The sequence below is a fragment of the Brachionichthys hirsutus genome, chromosome 6 (assembly GCF_040956055.1).
Source record: "Brachionichthys hirsutus isolate HB-005 chromosome 6, CSIRO-AGI_Bhir_v1, whole genome shotgun sequence".
Classification (NCBI taxonomy): domain Eukaryota; kingdom Metazoa; phylum Chordata; class Actinopteri; order Lophiiformes; family Brachionichthyidae; genus Brachionichthys; species Brachionichthys hirsutus.
Window position 1 is genome coordinate 11,819,284 of NC_090902.1, and position 20,829 is coordinate 11,840,112.

General features: G+C 43.3%; 4 protein-coding genes across 5 annotated transcripts; 3 read left to right on the plus strand and 1 right to left on the minus strand.

Moving 5' to 3' along the window:
• Positions 1 to 468: 468 nt before the first annotated feature.
• acsl4a (acyl-CoA synthetase long chain family member 4a) lies at positions 469 to 7,622 on the plus strand. The gene is made up of 14 exons (XM_068740865.1): positions 469 to 825; positions 913 to 1,090; positions 1,164 to 1,273; positions 2,444 to 2,582; positions 2,687 to 2,837; positions 3,138 to 3,261; positions 3,983 to 4,054; positions 4,150 to 4,289; positions 4,373 to 4,545; positions 4,618 to 4,692; positions 4,773 to 4,961; positions 5,134 to 5,248; positions 6,249 to 6,406; positions 6,578 to 7,622. Exons 1-14 carry the CDS (start codon positions 469 to 471, stop codon positions 6,733 to 6,735), a joined length of 2,139 nt encoding a protein of 712 aa, XP_068596966.1. The 3' UTR covers positions 6,736 to 7,622.
• Positions 7,617 to 13,173, minus strand: nxt2 (nuclear transport factor 2-like export factor 2). Of its 2 annotated transcripts, none has more exons than XM_068740868.1 (4): positions 13,159 to 13,173; positions 9,673 to 9,759; positions 8,009 to 8,153; positions 7,617 to 7,882 (listed from the first exon to the last, which is right to left on the minus strand). In XM_068740868.1, the coding sequence occupies exons 1-4, from the start codon at positions 13,171 to 13,173 to the stop codon at positions 7,698 to 7,700; spliced, it is 432 nt and encodes a 143-aa protein (XP_068596969.1). In that variant the 3' UTR covers positions 7,617 to 7,697. The 2 variants fall into 2 exon arrangements, with proteins under 2 accessions (XP_068596969.1, XP_068596967.1); XM_068740866.1 differs by lacking the exon at positions 13,159 to 13,173 and adding an exon at positions 9,863 to 10,000.
• Positions 10,273 to 12,497, plus strand: psmd10 (proteasome 26S subunit, non-ATPase 10). The gene is made up of 5 exons (XM_068740435.1): positions 10,273 to 10,498; positions 10,580 to 10,678; positions 10,981 to 11,127; positions 11,554 to 11,720; positions 11,954 to 12,497. Exons 1-5 carry the CDS (start codon positions 10,379 to 10,381, stop codon positions 12,105 to 12,107), a joined length of 687 nt encoding a protein of 228 aa, XP_068596536.1. The 5' UTR covers positions 10,273 to 10,378; the 3' UTR covers positions 12,108 to 12,497.
• Positions 13,174 to 14,482: 1,309 nt separating the features above from the next.
• On the plus strand, positions 14,483 to 19,882 carry xiap (X-linked inhibitor of apoptosis). The gene is made up of 8 exons (XM_068740341.1): positions 14,483 to 14,573; positions 16,061 to 16,350; positions 17,095 to 17,656; positions 17,781 to 17,880; positions 17,993 to 18,071; positions 18,620 to 18,659; positions 18,811 to 18,987; positions 19,086 to 19,882. Exons 2-8 carry the CDS (start codon positions 16,114 to 16,116, stop codon positions 19,277 to 19,279), a joined length of 1,389 nt encoding a protein of 462 aa, XP_068596442.1. The 5' UTR covers positions 14,483 to 14,573; positions 16,061 to 16,113; the 3' UTR covers positions 19,280 to 19,882.
• Positions 19,883 to 20,829: the final 947 nt, after the last annotated feature.

Consider the following 20,829-nt stretch of genomic DNA (forward strand, 5'->3'; position numbering starts at 1 on the left):
AGAGCGAGGAGGAGGAGGAGGAGGAGGAGGAGGTTCTTTAGCCGTTGGTTCAAATAGTCTTCAGATTTAGATTTCGATAACAAGACGGTTGTTAATAATCGTCGGTCGTATGAGTTTTGTTTATTATAACTGGGATGAAGGTTGTTGTCACACGTCTGTTTCTGATGTGGGGGGGGGGGGGGGGTTGAAGCCCCCAGTGGCCCAAATATCTTAACGGTACATGTACTGTGGCTTCTTGAAATGATCCGCTGCTGTTCTTTCTCTTTCTGGGGCTAATCTTCTGATCCAGTTCTCCTTGTAACCCACAGGTATCTGTAGGATCAGCATTCCTCTGAGAACTCGTCTGGCCGCCAGCATTGCTGCCCGGCTCCCTTCCACGCACACACACACGCACGCACGCACACACACACACACACACACACACACACACACACACACACACACACACACACACCTCAGGAGAACAGGATGGGTATGCACTGGGACTCAGCCCTCCAAGCCGTCCTCTTCTTTCCGGTACACCTTCTGATATGGCTGTACTCCGTCCTGTCCTTCCTGCCCTGGTATTACTACACCGGTGCCGACCACAAAGCAGCCCGGTCCAAGCGGGTGAAGGCCCGTTCCACTTCGGGCCACGCGGAGGGCCCGTACCGCTCCGTGGACCACTTCGATTCCCTCGCCACGGAGGACTTCCCCGGCAAGGACACGCTGGATAAGCTGTTCAAACACGCCGTGCGGCGCTTCGGAGATTCCCCCTGTCTCGGGACCCGAGCCGTCCTGAGCGAAGAGAACGAGGTTCAACCCAACAGTAAAGTATTTAAAAAGGTACGGCGTTCCCGCTGCAACGCTTCCTCTCTGAACGTTGGTGGCGACCCAGATGTGTGGCGCTTTACCTACCTTCCTCCCCCCCAGCTGATCCTGGGGGAGTACAGCTGGCTGTCCTACAGCGAGGTGGACGCTGCCGCCAGCCAGATCGGCAGCGGGCTGGCCGCTCTGGGGCAGCGACCCAAAAGCAACATGGCTATTTTCTGTGAGACCAGGGCAGAATGGATGATGACCGCTCAGGCGTGCTTCAGGCATAATTTCCCGTGTAAGTGTGTCGCAGTGCGCGGGTGATGGGGCGTTCTGCTGCACTAGCGTCAGCTGCTCCTTTTGGGTTTCAGTGGTGACCTTCTACGCAACCCTGGGAGAGGACGCCATCGCGTACGGGCTGAACGAGGCTGGCGTTACGCATCTCGTTACCAGCGCGGCGTTGCTTGAAACTAAAATGAAGGTGAGTTAATCCCAACGGATCATCATTGGGACCCCTCTTTATGATTCCATGATCTGTTAGTAGAACTTATGGTAATGAATCTGTTTTATCAGGAGAGCAAGTAACCTTTAAAAAAACAAATTTAAATTTGAATAATTTTAGTTTGGTAGAATTCAAATAACACATTATTCATAACTGTACATGAGAAAATACGATACATTTTTATATTGCAATCCATTATTATATCAACATCTGTGCCGTGAGGTAATTTGACGTTTATCTGCAGCTGTGTGACTGAATAAATTAAATACTCTCGCATAATAAATGGGGTTCTGGGTAAATGCATCTTCCTATGCAAGGACGGCTTGTGGAAGCCTTTTTTCACTTCCAATTATTGGTGGGTTGTAACTTGCGTGATATGGAAAGCGTTTTAATGCAGCCTGGTCGGCAGAGCAGACGTTTGACGTTATTCTTATCTCAGATCTTTGTCTTGGAGTAGTGCCCAAGGCAAGAGCAGTTGGAAATGGAATGGAATGGAATGGAATGTTTTGTGTGGGCGTGGTGATCAGCCAATCAGTTTTGACTCCTGTAAACATAATATGTATTTTAAGGTAACAATAAAAATGCATCTACGGATACATATTTAGATTTTATTATTTTTGCAGTACAAATATTTTGTTTACATTGTATGAGTTTTTACTTCCAAATCTTATGTTTAATCAAAGCTATATTTTAGTAATTGCTTTGATTACTTTCAATTGAAGCATATTCCAGGAATATTTGTGGTCTTGCTGCTTTTAGATTATCACCAAGTCTTACAATATTCGCTCTGTTCTCTGGCCTGGGGGGTAAAACACAGATCAATTCGGTCTTAAAAGATGTTTTTTTTTTGTTGTCTGAATTTGCCGAAATATTTACGACTCTGGAATGAAAGGATCTACTTCACAAAGAATCGGTCGGGAAGCAGCCGGTATTTTCTGACGCGGCGTCTTGTGCTTTTTTTACGGCTTTTTATTTTTCATGCATTGACAAAGACTTTGCGTCTTTCTCACGCTTTTGTCTGCAAATGTACTTTATTTACCGGGGATGGAAAAGGGAACGTACCGATTTCTGATGGCCCTCGTTTGCAACAGGAAATGGACGTGATTGTGGGTCCTGCTGTGTTAGCGGCTTTGTCCTCTCTCCTTCCAGAAAGTGCTTCACCAGATCCCAAAACTGAAGCACGTGATCTACGTGGGTCAGAAGAGAGTGAGCACAGATGGCTACCCAGCAGGACTGTCCGTCCACAGCATGCAGGCGGTTCGAGAGCTGGGCATGCTGCCTGAGAACGGTGCGTCTCTCGTGACCCTCCTTGTTTGGGCTTCTTTTTAACTCCGGGGTGAGACGATTCACACGCGCAGCACAAGATGGCGAATGTCGGTTTTTGTCTCGCAGCGGGGAGGGAGATCGTGGCCCCGCGGCCGTCGGATCTGGCAGTGGTCATGTACACCAGTGGGTCTACGGGCCGACCCAAAGGGGTGATGATCGCCCAAAGTAACCTGATCGCCGGAATGACGGGCCAGTGTGAACGCATTCCTGGACTCGGGTAAATCTCAGGATCAGTTTTTTTGTGTGCGCTACATCCATGCAGCATTCACTCGTGGCTTCTGTTCCCGTTCCCGGTACACGCGATCGGTACTTTTCACCGTCCGATCAAAGCGACATTCTCTTAGCGACTGCCACGTGTCCAATGGAAAGATGACTTGTGCTCTGACATGCTTCCAGAAATCAGATTAGCGCTGCTCGCCAGATTAGAGGTGTCTGAACTGGTTCTGTTTGTTCTGGCTGTTTACTTTTCTTTTTGTAATCAGTCTCTCTCTCTCTCTCTCTCTCTCTCTCTTCACAGGCCTGATGATACTTACATCGCCTACCTTCCCTTGGCTCATGTTCTGGAGATGACGGCTGAAATCGCCTGCCTTACATATGGCTGTCGGATCGGCTACTCATCCCCTCAGACTCTGTCGGACCAGGTAAACCGGGCTTGTGTGTTTGAGGGGTGTAAGCTTTACTTCTGTGTAACATTCCTGGGGGGGGGGAGGGGGAGGAGAGAGAGTCACTGAGGGCAATCCTCATGACTCACTTCTCTCGTGTTTCAACAGAAGTTTAAACCAGATGACTCGTCTGAAAGAGCTCTATATACAATTATACAGTTTGAATTAGCTATAATCTGTTTAAAACAAAAACCTTTACTGGGAATTTAGTGTAGACATGAAGAATATAGTAAAGAGTAAGTCCTACCTTCCTGCTAACGTGTAGCACGAGGATGGATCAGCGACGCACACAGTGACAGGGAGGCTCTATTTGTCTTCAGCATTTGTCTTGCAAAACGTGACATTTCAGTCTGTCGGCATGAAATGCAAAATGTCTCCTAATGCTTCATTTAATATAGCCAATCATTTCACCGGCTGTCAGCTTACCAGTGTGGTCTTTGATGTTTGTCCTCGTCCAGCGACACCTGAGGGACAGTTCCTATTTGAGATGTTAGTGACCCAAAGCATAAAGGTGACTCCTGCTTCGCTCCTTCGTACACTTGGCCGCTGAAGCGCTCCTCACAGGGACAATAATAAAGTTCTGGTACTGGATGGCGAGGTTTTGACTAGTCGGCTGGTGAAGCCCGTCCCTGGGGGTCACTCGTCTTTGTCCATATCGTTTCCAGTCATTGTTGCCGATCTGTGTCTCTCCTTTCACTAGTCCACCAAGATAAAGAAGGGAAGTAAAGGAGACAGCTCTGTGCTCAAACCCACCCTCATTGCAGCTGTCCCGGTAAGAACCGTGCTTTTGATTGGTTCCTCTCTGGTCCTCCTCCTCTCCCACAGCATTGAATGCATGAATGGAATCGTCTGCTTTCTTTTTCAAAGGAAATATTGGATCGCATCAATAAGAACGTGATGAGCAAAGTGCAGGAGATGGGCTTCATTCAGAGGAAGCTGTTTACGCTGGGCTACAATTACAAGCTGGAGCAGATCAAGAGCGGCTATGACGCGCCGCTCTGCAATGCGTAAGCAGCCGCCGCGTCTCTCCTCAGGCCTGAGGGGTGTGCTCGTTTGTCTTTGAGTCAACGCGGCCGTCTTGTCTTCGTAGCCTGCTGTTCAGCAAAGTGAAGAAACTCCTGGGAGGCCGGGTGAGGTTGATGCTCTCCGGAGGAGCGCCCCTGTCGGCAGCCACCCAGAGATTCATGAATGTATGCTTCTGTTGCCCCGTGGGTCAAGGCTACGGCCTCACTGAAACCTGTGGCGCCGGCACCATCACGGAGGGTAAGGAGAGCGTTGCCTGGGAGCAGTGCGGGAAAGGAGAATCGCGTCGTTAGCGTCTTCTGTCTCGCGCAGTGACGGACGTCGCCACGGGCCGAGTCGGCGCCCCCCTCCTGTGTTGTGAGATCAAACTACGCGACTGGGTCGAAGGTACGGCGGACACGCACGTCGGTGCGCAGTGGGCGCGTTCGAATTAAAAGGTAATTGTGCGTGCGTACAAATGTTCTCAGGTGGCTACACCAGCAAAGACCGGCCTCACCCAAGAGGGGAGATCCTGATCGGCGGTCCCAACGTCACGGTCGGTTACTACAAGAACGAAGCCAACGACGAGGACTTCTACGCGGATGAAAACGGCCAGCGGTGGTTCTGCACTGGCGACGTGGGAGAGATTCACCCCGATGGCTGTCTGCAGATAGTGGGTGTGTGCGTTTTCCTCCAAAGCAAAAAAGTCTCCTTCACAGCAATTCATTGGTGGTATTTTGTTTAAAAAAAAAAAAACCTGTCTTTTCAAACCACTTGATTCTGCAGTCCCGGTGGAGAGGACATCTGATGCCTCTGACGCACGAAATTTCTTTTTATACTCCCGTTTAGACCGCAAGAAAGACCTGGTGAAGCTGCAGGCCGGGGAGTACGTGTCTCTGGGTAAAGTGGAGGCTGCGCTGAAGAGCTGCTCTCTCATCGACAACATATGCGCGTACGCAAACAGGTGAGGGTGATGCCACCAACCGATGTAGGAAGAGTCAAAAGAAATGTTTATATGTGGTGCACTGAGGAAAGCTAAAATCACTGAAAGTCGTGAAGACCGGCTCGGGATCGTATGAGGTTCATTTCGGAGAACGGCCTGAGACGTCTCCAGGGATGTATAGTTATTCAGATTTATGGCATCTACGTAATAATTAAATGAACTTAAACATTTCCCTGTGCCTTGATATTGGTGCAATATCAAACACTTGATAAGCACATGACATGAGCCAAAACCCTTATTCTTGTTGAATCAGTTTCAGCGAGGTTATTGGTTCTGGGTTAACAGGAGGGGGGGGGGGGGCATTAAAAACCACGAATAATAATCCAATCCTTCATGGCAGCCCGGTCTCCCCGTGATGTCATTCTGCTTAACAGCAACACTTCCACGATAGTTTCCCCCTCATGACTTCCTGACCATGCAAAACGGTCGCTAGAATTTAGAATCTGTTATATAAAAAAGAAACTGTCTCTAATGGTGGTTTTCTTTGTGGTTGAATCACGTTTCAGCTATAATTTGATTTTCGTTTAATCTTTTGGGGGGGGGGGGGGTCAACAAGTGCTTCAACCATTATTTTCAAAGAAGATTCAAAACAAAAATTTGGCAAGTAAAATATCAACTTCTGTACTTCTTGAATAACTGATGAGCCTCTTGGACTGTGATCTGTGAATATGATCCATTGTTACCTAATATTTCTGCTTCTGGAATGTTTAAGTTTTTTTTCCTCGTTTGTTTGGACAGACATTATTTTATTTTAGTCAGGGACTATAGACTTTTAGTCCTGTTCCTCAACTGTCTGAGCTCACGTTTTTAGGTCGCAATTGCATTTAATTTTTTTTTCGCGTCATGTCTCAAAACATTTTTAAAGTGGTTCCAACTTCAAAAGAAACGTTTAGCAGTTGGTGAGCTCGCACAGAATTCTTCCGCTGACTTTAACCCTTGTTTCTAATGTTGGCCCCTGCAGCGATCAGAACTACGTGATCAGCTTCGTGGTTCCAAACCAGAAAGCGTTGTCTGAACTGGCCAAACGAAGAGGCGTTGTGGGAACATGGGAGGAGATATGCAAGCATCCTGAGATGGAAACCGAGGTTCTAAAGGAGATCAAGAAAGCCGCTGTTAAGAGTTGCGGTAAGAGCCATTTTTTCCACGCTAGTCTGCTGCGGCTGTGTCGTTTCTTTATTCACCTCCGCTCTCCATCTATTCCAGTTTTTCCTGTTTGTTGGGTGCAGATAGTTCAGCAGGCAAAACTGGTTCATTGTCTCGTGTCGTCTTTCTGCCTTTTCATTCCTGTAGTTAAACTCGAGCGATTTGAGATCCCAGTGAAGGTGCATCTGAGCTCAGAACCATGGACCCCTGAGACGGGTCTCGTCACTGATGCCTTTAAGCTGAAGAGGACAGAGCTGAAGAACCACTATCGCCAGTACATAGAGAGGATGTACGGTGGCAAATAGAGGCGTCGCCGTCATTAAAGGAATACCCATAATTAAAATGACCAGACCTTTAAATACTACGCCTCAGGCCCAAGTTGTTATTTCGAATAATGGGTGTCCAAATGGAAATGTTCTAAACAAAAAAAAAAAAAAAGCTGAAGTTGTAACTGTTCATCCATACATGCTGCTTTTTACTGTTTCGTGGACCAGTTTAGATTCACTTCAGCGTGTTGGCACTTCGTTTATACGGTGCTGGTACTTCGCTCTTGCGTCCATTCACGATATTAACACCCATTTTGCAGGCTTGTAATACTTTGTAAAAATTGTAGTACTGATGTCACTGTGCCTTGAGTCCGCAGTGCACGTGTAGTCGAGCAGAATTAAGCAGAAACCAGATGTGAGTTTACGTTTTTGATACTAAAGCAGCTAAACTGCCGTGTTTATCCTACTTGAGGCTTAATGGGAAAAGTCAAATGTGCCGCTAAATGTTTTTGATCCGTTTTGTCAGTTTGTTCAAAAGTGACCAAATTTGTTAAAACCACGAAGTGACTCAGGAAGATAAAGCAAATATTTTAATATATGAAATTGTCAACTGGTGGGATGCTTGTGTATAAAGTACTGTACATCTGTGAGAATCCCTGAAGGCACCTTATTTAAGAGTGAGCAACCGTGGAGATGCTTTTTTGGTATGAGCCGGAACCGGCCTACTGTAACGTGCTTTACCTCAGCTAATGGTTAATGTGCAGTTGGGTGTCGAAAGGTCATCTGAACGTAGCTCTTGTTAATGTAGGAATGTTTTCTTTGACATGTCATATTGATGGTCGTTTGGTGTTGCCGTTTGTATTTATTACTCCATTTTGAGCACATGCCTCCAACACTTTGAGAATAAACACCTTTCCTTATTGTGACATTTGATTTTATTTGGGGAAATGGTTCCACCACGCATGTATTTGAGACTGGGGGGGGGAATGTGAAGGAGAAGCTCAGCTGTTCCAGTCTTGAAATCTGAAACAGTCACTAGCGATCTTCCAAACAGGCTGGTCGTTGTTGGGCGAAGCCTGGGCCGTCAAGAGAAAGTTCTGGTTGAAGAATCGCTGCTTGTTCCCTTCAAACTTGACCGTTCCACCGGTCACCACGAGCAGTGTGGTTTGGCCTTGGGTTGCGTGTTCTGCGAATGAAGAAAGGGAAGATTGATCCTGGATTAGTGGCCCTTAACTCGAGGACCAGCATATTGCAGTACAGACGTCAGAGAGGTTTTTACCACTTGTATGAATTTCATTCATACTTGACTCACCATGAACCGGTTGACAATCCAGCGTGTGAACTTGGAACTCGCTCGATGGCAGCGACTCAAAAAACTCGCCCAGAGCATCGTGCCCTGACACCGCGTTCCCATTCCACACCAACGTGGCCTTCTCCAGGTAGAGCCGGGTCAAGTTCTGACACACAAGAGCCAGTAAAGCGATTAATGACGTCAGCTAGTGCACAAACCCGCAGCTATGTCTATTAAAAGATGTTTTACTACACTGGTGCGTCTCAGAGTACTTCGTAGAGGCATTGACACATGAACAAATCTATAATAAACGGAAAGACTGGAGTTATGATATTGATATTCAACAGGGGGAAATGTCAGAGCAGTGATTTTCTTTTTATTTATTTAAACAAAATAATATTTTAGATCGGGATACCTCACATTTCGTGATGTGTGTCTTATCTGGAGACCAAACTGTGCGGTCCAAGATTAGCTGGCCCATTTGCAACATTATCTTAAACAAATCTGCTGACTAAAACGTCGGTAGAGATATCTCCGCGCGTCATCACACCCTATGACGTAGTACAATCTACGTAGAAGCATTGGTCAACCTCCACAGTGAGTGTGTCCATCATACGAATGATTTCAAGCCGTATGAAACGGAAGGGCTGGTGTTTTCGACATCGTTTTGTTCCTCGTCCTCGTCGGGCCTTGGCAGAACACGTCCGGAGCGCTTTCACTTCATCTGCGTTTGGTCTCCATCCAGTGTTTTCTGACGGTGTGTTTTCCGACACACACATACCCGTCAACCAGTACGTTTTTGCCGTACAAAGTACGGTTTTCATGCATTCCAAGACGTGTACGGCGTAGAAGAACATCTGTACGGGAAAACGCAAATTTGTAGCGTCCGTCAGACGCTGAAACGAGGACGAGATGTGTCTCAGAACAAGCTTTTAGATATCCTCTCCCGTCTCTCTCACCCCCTCCACGCTCACACACACACACCACCCCTCCTCCCTGGATGCCTTCACTAACTCTCTGCAGAGCAGGAATTACGAACACAAACACGAACTGTTACAGTCCCATCCGGTCTGCGCCGAATATCAAGAAACGTGAAAAACATGTTTCCCAATCACAAGCCAGCAAAGGTTTGTATTTTCTGTCCCTGTTTGAAATTTAAATTACAAGCATCATTGATCGATACTTAAGTTTGGTTTACAAAAATAAAAATGCTAACGATTTATTTCCCCGAAATATCTGTTCTTTTTTAAAAATTTAAATTACAAGCATTATTAATGGATATTTTAGTTTAGTTAAAATATCAAAATTAAACTGTATCCTAATTAATAATGTCCAACTATGTACATAAATAAACGCATTTGAAAAAATATATATGGTGTACGGTTATTTTGTATTTTGTAAGGAAAAAATCAACGGTTTGTAAGGCCATGGAGCCTTGGAGGTTGACAGGTATGCACACAGCAATGCATGTTTACGTTAGGGTAGTATTTTCTTTTTCTTTTTTTACAAATGCGATTTTTAATGTTTAGCAAGGCGGTTTGCAGCAGTTAATTACTTCAGCACAGAATAAAGAAAATTGTCTATTAATGGACGTCTTTAAAAAAAAACACACAAAAAAACCCCGAAAGATGACCCAGTTTCACCAATTTCAAATTGTCAAAAACAAAAGAAAAGAACTCACTCACCCTTCTTTTCTTATCCATGCAGTCATAATATATATTGACAAATTCTTCCGAGTATCTGCACGACTGGTCGACATGTGTCCGGAAATCCTGAAGAGACAATTAACAATAGATGGTCACGATTGCTAAATCAAACTAGCCTTGTGAGCGTTGCGTTAGCTGTTTGTTTTCAGTGTAAAAGCTTGGAACTTACCAGCGTGACTGCCATGAGCACAGATATGTGGATGATGATAATGTTGTAACGTTTGTAAGGACAAAGAAATCTTTATCCAAGCACCGGTTTACACGGTGGCTCGTCTTTATCTTGCTAGCCTTGCAGCACAGACAGCCATGTTGTTTCAAATGTAACTACTTCCGGGCCACAACTTCACCTTCCAAAATAAAACGTTTGCGTTTTCTTTTAGCTGTATTAAGGCGATGTTTGTTTACAATTCGTTCCATGTTATCTAATTATGATCAATTGTGATCATAATTTAACGCCGGGATGACTAATAAAATGTCATCTGAAGTGTAATTGACATGCGATACCACAGATGGTATTTTAATTTGAACACAAAACAAAATCAACCAAAGCGGAAGTACTGTTGAACGTCTCCTGAGTCATTGCTCTTCCGTTTTAAACGCAAAACAAAGCGCAACACGAGAATATCGATTACTTATTGAGCCGCGTAACTTTTGCGTGATACTGAAATTATTAAAAGATTTATTAATGGAGGATTCTGGTTCTGTATCAAACGTAGAGGTCTGTAATTTTGCTTACACGGGACAGATTGAGAAATTAAAACAGTCCATCCTGTCAGATAAAACGCTCGCCTGCAAAACTGACCAGGTAAGAAATGCGTGTCTTCAAATAATAATAATAAAGTTCCGACTTTTTATTAATATCAACCACGACTTGCTGTCATTTCAGGACAGCCGCACCGCCTTGCACTGGGCTTGTTCTGCTGGCCACACTAATATTGTCGAGTTTCTGCTTAACATGGGAGCTGAAGTAAATCTTATGGATGATGTAGGTGGAATGCATTTTAATTAAACACGTACCGTATTAAATGTCTCTGAGGTTTAACGTCATGATGATGCAGCGTTTTTAATCCTCTACAATGGTGGAATACGAGATGGTTAAACCAAACTGGACTGTACAGGAAGAGGTTTGCAATGTATGTAGCTCAAAAATAGCAGACAGTAAAATGAATAATTTATGGTAGGGGCTTGTATTTAGTTACCCCATCACGAGGGACTATTTTAGCATTAAATATGGAGTCAGATGAATTTGAGTTGCTCAGAGGAATAATGTGATGTCTCCTGCGCCAGGCTTCCTGGACGCCTCTTCACATTGCAGCGTCCGCAGGCCGAGAAGACATAGTGAGAGCTTTAATATCAAAAGGAGCACAGCTGAATTCAGTCAATCAAAATGGGTGCACCCCTCTGCACTACGCAGCCTCCAAAGACAGATATGAGGTAAATACGATGCCACTCACAAACATGTACTTTATGTTTCTTCACGTTGCTTTTGACATGCCATTAAAATGAGATTTCCACATACTTTTATATCTATTTGGTATTTGTAGAGCTGGAAAAAATGGCTTATCTTGGCCTCCTGGTCAACAATGACCACTGTAAACCATTTCTGATGTTGTATCAGCCAAACATTTTAATAAGATGTCAATATCTTATGACGGAAACGTTTTTTGCAACCCTAATGTATTATTTTGTAGTTTATATTTCTTAGACTTAGACTGATGTAAAAAAAAAGAGAGCATTTTTTTATTTTGTATTTCTTCTGGTATATGTTTAAAAATGCATGCCTTTTATTACATAGGTGTATTACGCAGGTGACTTGTTGCTACTCGCCGTGAAGACAACTTTCTCTGCTTTTATTTACAGATCGCGCTGATGTTGTTAGAGAACGGAGCAGACCCAAATGTCAGCGACAAGTTAGAGTCCACTCCCCTTCACAGAGCGTCTGCCAAGGGCAACTTCCGCCTTATTCAACTGCTCCTTAAACAGAGTGCTTCAACCAATATCCAGGACTCACAGGGCAACACAGCCTTGTATGTTTTAATTAACGCTTCTCTAACACTTGAAGAATTTAAAGTCAGTAACAGCTGCGGTGGAATAATGTGGGCTAAAATGATCACGCGCACAAACTTCTACGATATTAAGCCGTTGTTATGTTTCTCTTTGTGGTTTGGATTTTTGAGATTTTCACTTCCATGCTAATGCATAATGGTGGGCACCACCAACCACCATTTTGATACTTCCAATATTCTCATTCTCTAATCAGGCACCTGGCATGTGATGAGGAGCGTGTGGAAGCAGCCAAGTTGCTGGTGGAACAAGGCGCCAGCATCTACATTGAAAACAAGGAGGAGAAGACCCCCCTCCAGCTAGCCAAGGGCGGACTGTGCAACTTACTTCGTCGAATTGTGGAAGGATGATGCGTTTACTGTGTCGTTGGTTGATTGTCCACTCTCAATGAGTTACATTAGGAGAGTTCTTATTCTTGTCAACCTCGCTGAGCAAATTGACGAGACACAGTCTGATGTGTGGCATGCGGCAGAGGAGATCGTGCCAAGGGCAAAGGACTTTAGAGGGAACAGTGAAACTGCTAGGCCATAGATGTTTGTTCAAAAGCACTGCCCAGAATTTTAGTGTCTCCAAAACTGCAAACAACTTTCTACGAAGTTTGAATTGTGAAAAGGCTAAATAAAAATCAGTGTAACTGTAACAAAAGCATGTTTGGGATGTATTTATTCATTGGACTTCCACACCGTTTCCTTTTTGGCCTTCTGTGATTTCACATATTCCCACCTTTAATGATAGAAATAAAGTGGTTAATGTTTCTTCCATACTGGTGTTTTTGTTTTCCGTAGCTGGACACATGAGTTTTTTTCCCATATTTTACATGTTGAATATTGCATATGTCACTGTTGTTGGTTGGTTGCTATATTTGTGTATAATATCAGAGCTCAATCTGTCTTCGGAGGCAGCCAGGCAAAAAGCAAGACAAAACCCAAAAGGGAGTGGTTTCACATGTGGCCACAGATAGCTGCTCTTTTCTCATGGCAGCCACTTTTTTTCTTGTGGCCTGTCCATTGCTGCCCAATCGGGTTGAAAAGGTAGTCCAGCTCCCACGGGATGGCATAGCTGTACATGTGGCCAGAAGAAGATTTGCTGTTTCTCGCAGTCTGGTGGATACGGAGGAGATGCCAGCCGTGGTGAGCATTTTGCTGCCTGAAACATTATCCACCATGACTGGTGCGTTGGTCGGGGGGGAAGGTATATACCTGGAGAGCTCACATACCTCCATGTCACAGCCAAGGCTACCCTGAATAGTGTGAAGTACTGGGTTGAAATCCTTTATGAACCACATAAAAGTCCCAAGAGTATAATACAAGTTTTGTTTTTTTATGTTTGTGATAAATTAGAAACAATCCACTGTGGCAATGTGAAATGTATCCTTTTGTTGTTTCGGCTGTCCTTTCACACAATCGATAGTGACATGAAGTGTTTTCTTTACATCTTGTCATGAATTATTTACAAGATTTTTAATGGCAACTTTACTACCAGAGCGCTTCCCAGTCAATGACGAAAAACATTCCTTGTGTTGTGTTACATCATTGAATAAGAATCCAGTTGGAAGTTTTAACGCCTCAGATTTCATTAGACATTGAGGTACAAGGTAAATGAAGATTTCTTCTTTTGTTTTTTTATCTGCCCGACCTGCTTAAGTGTCTGTAATATTCAAACATTAGTGAAAGGAAAATTCCTTCCTGTGCTGGATTTTCTATGACCACTTTCACAGAGGAACTTCATTTGGTGCTTAATATAAGATGCATGACAAACTTAACCAAAGTGGCAAATCGAAATCAGGTGCACAGTTTCATTCTTCCTTCTAAATGGCCCTTCCACCAGACCAGCGCAACCTCACTGATGCACCGATTGAGGAAACATGAACACTGTTATGCCAAAAGTATTTGCTCAGCTATCCCAGAATAACCCTAAAATGGCAGTGGGATCAGCAGATACTAAGGTGCAGAAGTCGCCAACTTCCTGCAGAGTCAGCAGCTACAGACCAACAAACATCATGTCATCTTCAGATTATCTGGAAACAGATATCTGGTCTCATGCTCTGCATCTTGAGCAAAAAGCCACGAATCATTGTACTTTGAACATTTAACTAGAACCGTTAATTACGTCAGTCACCCCTCCTGCACAAGATAAGAAAACACGCAGTGCCCCACTCTGTGATATATGTAGGGTAACCCCCTAACCCCATACATTTCTTTCTCATCCTTATCACAAGTTGTACTCTCTATCCACATCAAACACTCCTAAAAAGATACCTAAAAGTTCAGAGTACTAAGCACAACTACAGAACTTCAGGAAATTAACTTGCATACTTTCTTGAGTAATGTTGTTTCCTTCCGCCACTGAAAATATGACACTGTCAAACAAGTGCTTATTGATAAATGCTAAAATAAAAATAAAATCATTATTTCGAGCTTTGTCTAAAATCTCTATTTCGTGTTTTTGTTAGCCAATTGAAACTATTTCCAACTGTCTGTAGAAACTGCAGCAGCATGAATCTGTGGGCAACGATGCAAACTGTAACAAGAACAAAAAGCAAAATAAATTAATATAATTAATATAAAAGTTCTAGAGTTTGACTTGGGAAAGGAGGAGTGAAATATAAATGAAAACCATAGTAGTTTTAATTAAGATACGATTTGCTGTTGTTCTATGACGTCACGGTGGTGGTCAGCTGGGCTGCGCCGGATGTGACGCGCATTAGATAACTCCGTTGTTTTCACTTCCTACTTCAGAGGTCAAGTCAAAGTAGCTGTAGCGCTGGATACTTCGGTTGGTGCTATTTCCATTAAAGACTGGCCGACGGCTGTGAGGTAATAAACAGAAGACATGTTTTACAATGATACGTCAAAAAAAGTGAACTTACTGGCGCTAAATTGAATAGCTAAGCTAGCATAAATTAGCGAGCTAACGTTTGTAGCCAGGGTTAGGCTACATTTTTCCGAGGTCCCATTTATAAACGCTAACATGAAAGTGAAGTTAAAGTGTAAAGAAGAAGACAAAAGTGTGTATTCATGTACCTCAGTGAAAGCTTTCAGATCATGGTGTTACTTTAATTTGTCTAAACACGAAGCTAACGCAGTGTGGCGTAGTTAGTTAGGCGTCAGCTGTTAAAGGCAAACAGCAGTCTGTTTGCGTTCGGCAGCGTTTACCCGACAGAAAAAAAGTGGGATTATTTTGTCGCTATTGTTTAACAAAATTGCATAACATTTCTGAAACGTGCAGGGCCCTTCGTAGCCGTGTTTAACTTCTTATGACGTTCAGTAATTACTTTTACGTCATGTACTTAAATTTAACGATTTCATTTTTTTGTGCCCTCGCCTTTCGCGATTGTTTCTTGAAAGAATACCAAACGTGCAACTGTTTATAAATTGTTCCTCTCGTGGAAGTAAACACGCGTTGTAAAGATGTCTCTAGATTAACGAATGTTGGATTAAGTAGTGCTAAAAAAAACACACAAGATGAGTATTTTTATTCTGTCACAATACGATATTACTTAGATGTTCGAGTGTGTTAAGTTTAACTAATTTGTAGCCTCCCATGAAGACTTTCTGTGAAAAGTAATACGTTTAAAACGTTCCTATTAATGTACTGATTATACGTAAAATTGTTGCAAGTCTGTCAGAAAGTGTGGGAACACCAGTGTAAACAATACACTGACGCGCCTGCGGTCTGTGACTAATACGGAACACCATGTACCTTCGCGCATGAAAACGTTATTCTGACTGGTTTTTTTTTTTGTACCACCTACATATCCGGTTAGTGCTATTATATTATGTCTTTATCATCCTTCAGAGTGAATAGTTATTATCGTCCTTTGTATTTGTTAGGATATAACCATCCTGGCCCATCCCTGCATGGAAATATCCATTCCCGCCACGTACCTGAACGCACCTTTTTATTTCTTAAAGGCACAGAAACCATGTTCCACGTTATTTATATTAAATTCTTGCAATGTTTCAGCTGACCTGCAACACTGCTGGAATGGTTTAGCACGCATATTTTTTTTTATCTCTGTTCAACCAAGATTCCATCTTGAATCGAGGATCAGTTTTAAATTGAATTGATAAAGGAAGAGATCAAATTATTTGATTCCTGCCTCCAGGCGTCCACGTAAGAACTTAGTCTGCTGTTGAACTCTTAAATGCATTGTGGTGTTGGTTTTTCCCAAGTTACATGCTTATAAATGTAGCCAACAGTGATTTCACTGATATTATTTGACCCTTTTTATTTAAAGATTTGCTTCAAACTGTCGAAACGCCTCCTTATGCAGTGCTTTTCTGTTCTGTTTCATCTTCAGACATTCTGTCCCTCAAGTTAGTCCAGTGAGCAGTTTCTGGCCCCGGTTCCATCATGTGTGATCGCAAACAAGACAGTGATTTGGAGTCTGACGACGCGCACTTTTCCGTGATGAACAGTCGACTGGAATCGTTCCGTGGCTCCAGCCTGGCCCAGCAGGTGTCTGCAGAAAGATTGGCCCGGGCAGGTTTCTATCTCACGGGCCACGCTGATCAAGTCCGCTGTTTCTGCTGCAAGAAGACTGTGGAGAACTGGTGCAGGGGAGATACACCTGTGGAGAGGCATAAGGAGGTAATCGTACATAACAGCGAATGTCACACACAAGTATAAAAACTTTTCGATCGCATTTTAGAAAAGCGGAAACATTGTATGCACACAAAAGACTTCCATTCGGTATTGGATGGAAACGGCCATAGCTCCATGCAGCTCCTTCACATGGAGGGAACAGCTTGTTGCTTGTGGCGTCTTTCCTTTATTCATTCGTTTATTCAACTTGAAGCCGATCGTCTCGTCAGGGTCGCGGGTTCTGCTACAGCCTGTATCAGCTGGCTACGGGCGAGAGGCAGGGCACACCCTGGATGAGTCTCCAGCTCATCACGGGGCCCTGTGGAATCTTTGTACGCTCGATTGGAAGTCGCTCTACGTTTAAAGAACCTGGAACATGTTGTGCACGTGGAGTCAGTCTAAAACAGACTCAACCACAACTCGATAAAGTACTCATCTCCATGGTGACAGACACCCTGGCATCTTTTCGCACACTCGGGATTGTGGAAACAACAAACTGCAGACCCTCGTGTTAATGATGAGCTTTTTTGATACGTTTCCTGAGCCCAATTCAGAGCATTTCAGTAATCGTTTGTGTTTTCTAATGAGCAAGTTAATACGCCCCACTTTCCACCTGAAGGCAAAGGGATTTTAACGTTCTGGTGTTGAAATCTGAGATGATTTTCTGATTTTTCTTTTTTTTTTTTCAACAAACAAACAAAAACGTTCTTTTGTGACTCTACTAGATAAATATTTTTCTTTTACCCGCAGGTTTCCCCATCATGCAGATTTCTCAGCTGCACCCACCGGACAGGTTCTAATCCGATTTCTGAAACCATGCCGAGTATTGGTCCCAACTACAACGAAGAGGCAGAGGACATGGAGTATCGCTTGAGAACAGGGCAGGTGGTTGATGAGTCCACTTATCCAATGGTGCCACACATGAGGAATGAGGAGGCCCGGCTTCGAACCTTCTCTTCTTGGCCCGCCGGTGCCTCCGTGAGACCGCAAGATCTGGCCCAAGCCGGGCTCTTTTACTTGGGGGAGAGAGACCGGGTGCAGTGTTTCTGCTGTGGTGGCATGCTGGGTGGGTGGGAAGGGGGAGACACTGCCTGGGGGGAACATACCAAACATTTTCCATACTGCTTCTTCATCCTTGGACACGATGTTGGCAACATCCCGTCCCACGGGACTTCAGAGCATCACAGCAGCGGAGAGAATGCCGGGGCGCATGTTCTCATGGGGGGTTTTGAGGAGAGGCTTCACAGCTTCCACGGTGTCCAGCACCCTATGGATAAGGAGACGCTCGCGAGAGCTGGCTTCTTCAGCACAGGTGGAGCCCCAGTTCCCGAATGTAACCGCAGAAATGATGAGGAATATTTCAGTTATAGTAGTAGTTCAACATTTTATGAGGCAACTGATCATCTCAGTAATTGAAATGATGTGTATCCTTGCAGGAACAGAAGATGGCGTGTTGTGTTTCTGCTGTGGTGGAGGTTTGAAAGGATGGCAGCCTGATGAAGACCCGTGGGAGGAACATGCTAAACACTACCCTGGGTCAGAACACAGTCATTCTTCCTATTTATACACACACGTATATTTTTTGCCGTTTCATTTAAGTTTGTTTTCATATAATCATGTGTTTTTTTTGTTTTTTGTTTTTAATCAGATGCAGGTTCTTGTTGGCAGAAAAGGGGCAGGAGTTTATTAACACGATCCAGCTTCAAGGCCCAAGAATCAATACGGCTGTAAGCATTCAGTGCTGTTACATTTTGTTGTTGAATATGAATATTCACAATAGGAACAGGATCCTGTTTCGGGGGACAGTAATACCCGTAACACTGGAATTAACAGGGGCGTTCTTATTTTAAAAGTACTCTTCAACCTCAAATTGTAAAGGGCTACTGTACGGTTTGCACATTTGGGAGTAGATGAGACTGACAAATCATAGTGAAAGCCAATTCACTTAAACCGTTGAGTAGACTGCAGACATCGCAAACAGAAACGGGTGAAAATGATATTTATTTGCACTGTTATTATTCAGTCGTGGATCACTTGCACTTTACTAGACTAGAAAACAAATGTGAATTGAAGACCAATATGTGACTACTGGCTGTATTGACGTTTTAGTTATTGTATACTATATTTTTGCATTAATATCTTGTAATCTTTCTTAAAATGTACTTTTTTGAAGGAAAGATGGAAAACCATCATTATCAGATGACTCCTAACTTTTGAATATTTTATTGCGATTGTCAGTCATTTTGAAAATAATTCTGACCATATTTGTTTCCAGACTTCAAGTAATCAGAACGGGTTTTCGAGAGATAGGAAAGGTAAACGTTAATATTTTTTATTTGACTGCACTTTTTTAAGAATGTGAAGAATAATTTAAACGGATGAGAGGAATAACTATAGCTTACCTATGTAAATTAAAATGATGATAACAAATGGTTGTGTTTGCTGATGGTTCCTCTCTGTGTGCAGAAGTGATGCAGTCGGCCATGGCTCAGAGGGCCATCGAGATGGGTGTGGAGCCCGGTGTGGTGGAAAGGACTACCTTGGAGAAAATCAGCAGGACGGGATCATGCTACTCTAGTCTGGAAGCTCTTATGGAGGATTGTCTCAAGAACACCCCCCAAAATGATGTTCCATCGGAGCAAGGTACTGCATCCTGATAGCTTAAACGCTGCACTAAAACACAGCTGTGGCAGCAGTGATTCTAATCTGCATATTTACTTTTTTTACATCTATTTTACCAGATGAAGAACCGATGGAAAAACTGCGGAAACTGCAGATGGAGAAACAGTGCAAAATCTGTATGGACAAAGATATTTGTATTGTTTTCGTTCCGTGTGGTCATCTTGTTTCCTGTGGGGAGTGTTCAGTCTCCCTCACGAAGTGTCCGATATGCTGCAGGGCCATAGCGCAGAAGATCAAAACCTTTATCGCTTAAGGGAATCAGACTCTTACCAAGTCCCAATGCTGCTTACTCGTGATCTTTATAATATTGCATTTTAACATTAAGTGTAGATAGCCTGTAATGTGTATGTGTTTGTGTATATGAGGACTGTGTAGTTTTTGTAAATAAGAGAATGAAAGAGTTTGTATATATATGTATATATACTATCTGAGATGGATAGCTGCTGACACTGACTTATAATATGTTAAAAATAGCTGGTGTGGCTTTTTAGACTGTCAATAGTACTAATACTGCAATCAATATACTCTCAATTACGATTCGCATTAATGCAGCAGGTTCTCGCCGGGCGTGCCTTTCTCTGTCTCACTGTGTTTCTCATTTTGTTTCACTTCAGAGTTTCCACAGTTTACCGTAATTGAAATGAATAGAGAATGTAATAGTCCATCTCCTCTGTTTGTCTGGCATATTTACTCTTTTTTTTTTTAAACCTGATTATTTACTGCTCTGTATGTAAATTCATAATTTGATTTAAAACCAAACATGATTAACTCGAGGGTGTGCAGTTAACCAATGTGGTGTGAAGCTATTTCATCATTCAATCTTGCGTCTCAAAGTCTGAATAAAGTTTAATGATTGGAGTAACGGTTGGAGAAAGTTTTTTCTTCTTCAATAATCTTGGCACTGTGCAATTTCTGACTGGAACTGGCATGATGGGTATTTAGGGGACGTCAATTAAACTTAATCCCCTACTTCGAAAAGACTGACAGGATACACACAGTAGATACTTGAATGAGCTTGCAGTTATAACGGCTTAGTTTGAAGTTTTTTCCTTTTTGACGTTCGAAGCGATTTTTGAAGTCTTGCAGTAGACAATCTTTTAGATAAACCTCAAAAGTATTTAGTTTGGTTATGTAATTGAATTAACATGATCGATATATAGTGACGCTTGAGCAATGGTAGGAAGCTGAACTGGGACACCGTAATGCTCTACATTAAAAAAACAAACCTTTTTCTTTTTATGAACTAACGCGAGGAACCCGATATATTCAATTGGGGGAAAATACTTGAATGGATTAAAAATTTCCTTTTTTGGAGTTCCTGTTTTCAAGGATACAAACCAAGTAGAGAAGAGCATGTGTAGTACCCGTCAATGGCCACTAGACGTCAGCTCAGCAACGCCGTACCCCAACCCGGTTTTGTGGCCGCTAGGTGGTAGCTCTGCACCAGGATTTCCTTTTCCCAGGTCGTCGAAACAACAAACCGAACTACGGAGCAAGCGGCGTTAGAGAACGTCCGAAACCGCCTCTGACCGCGACTTTTAAACTATTTTTTTCGAAATTGTAGAAGAATTCAGATTGAGGCTGTTCAATAACAGTGAAAGTTAAGGTTCTACCGTGACTACATTTGCTATAAGGTAAGTTAGCTGTAAAATGGCGGAGAGCTATCTGGAAGTTAGTTGGTTTGTATTTTGCTAGCCGTCTCGCTAGCATTGCTAGCCCTTGATGAGCCCAGAGCGCGGATGTTTGCCTCAACCAAGTCGCTTCGCTAGCTCGCGGTACATGGCTACTTCGGTTGTTAGCAAG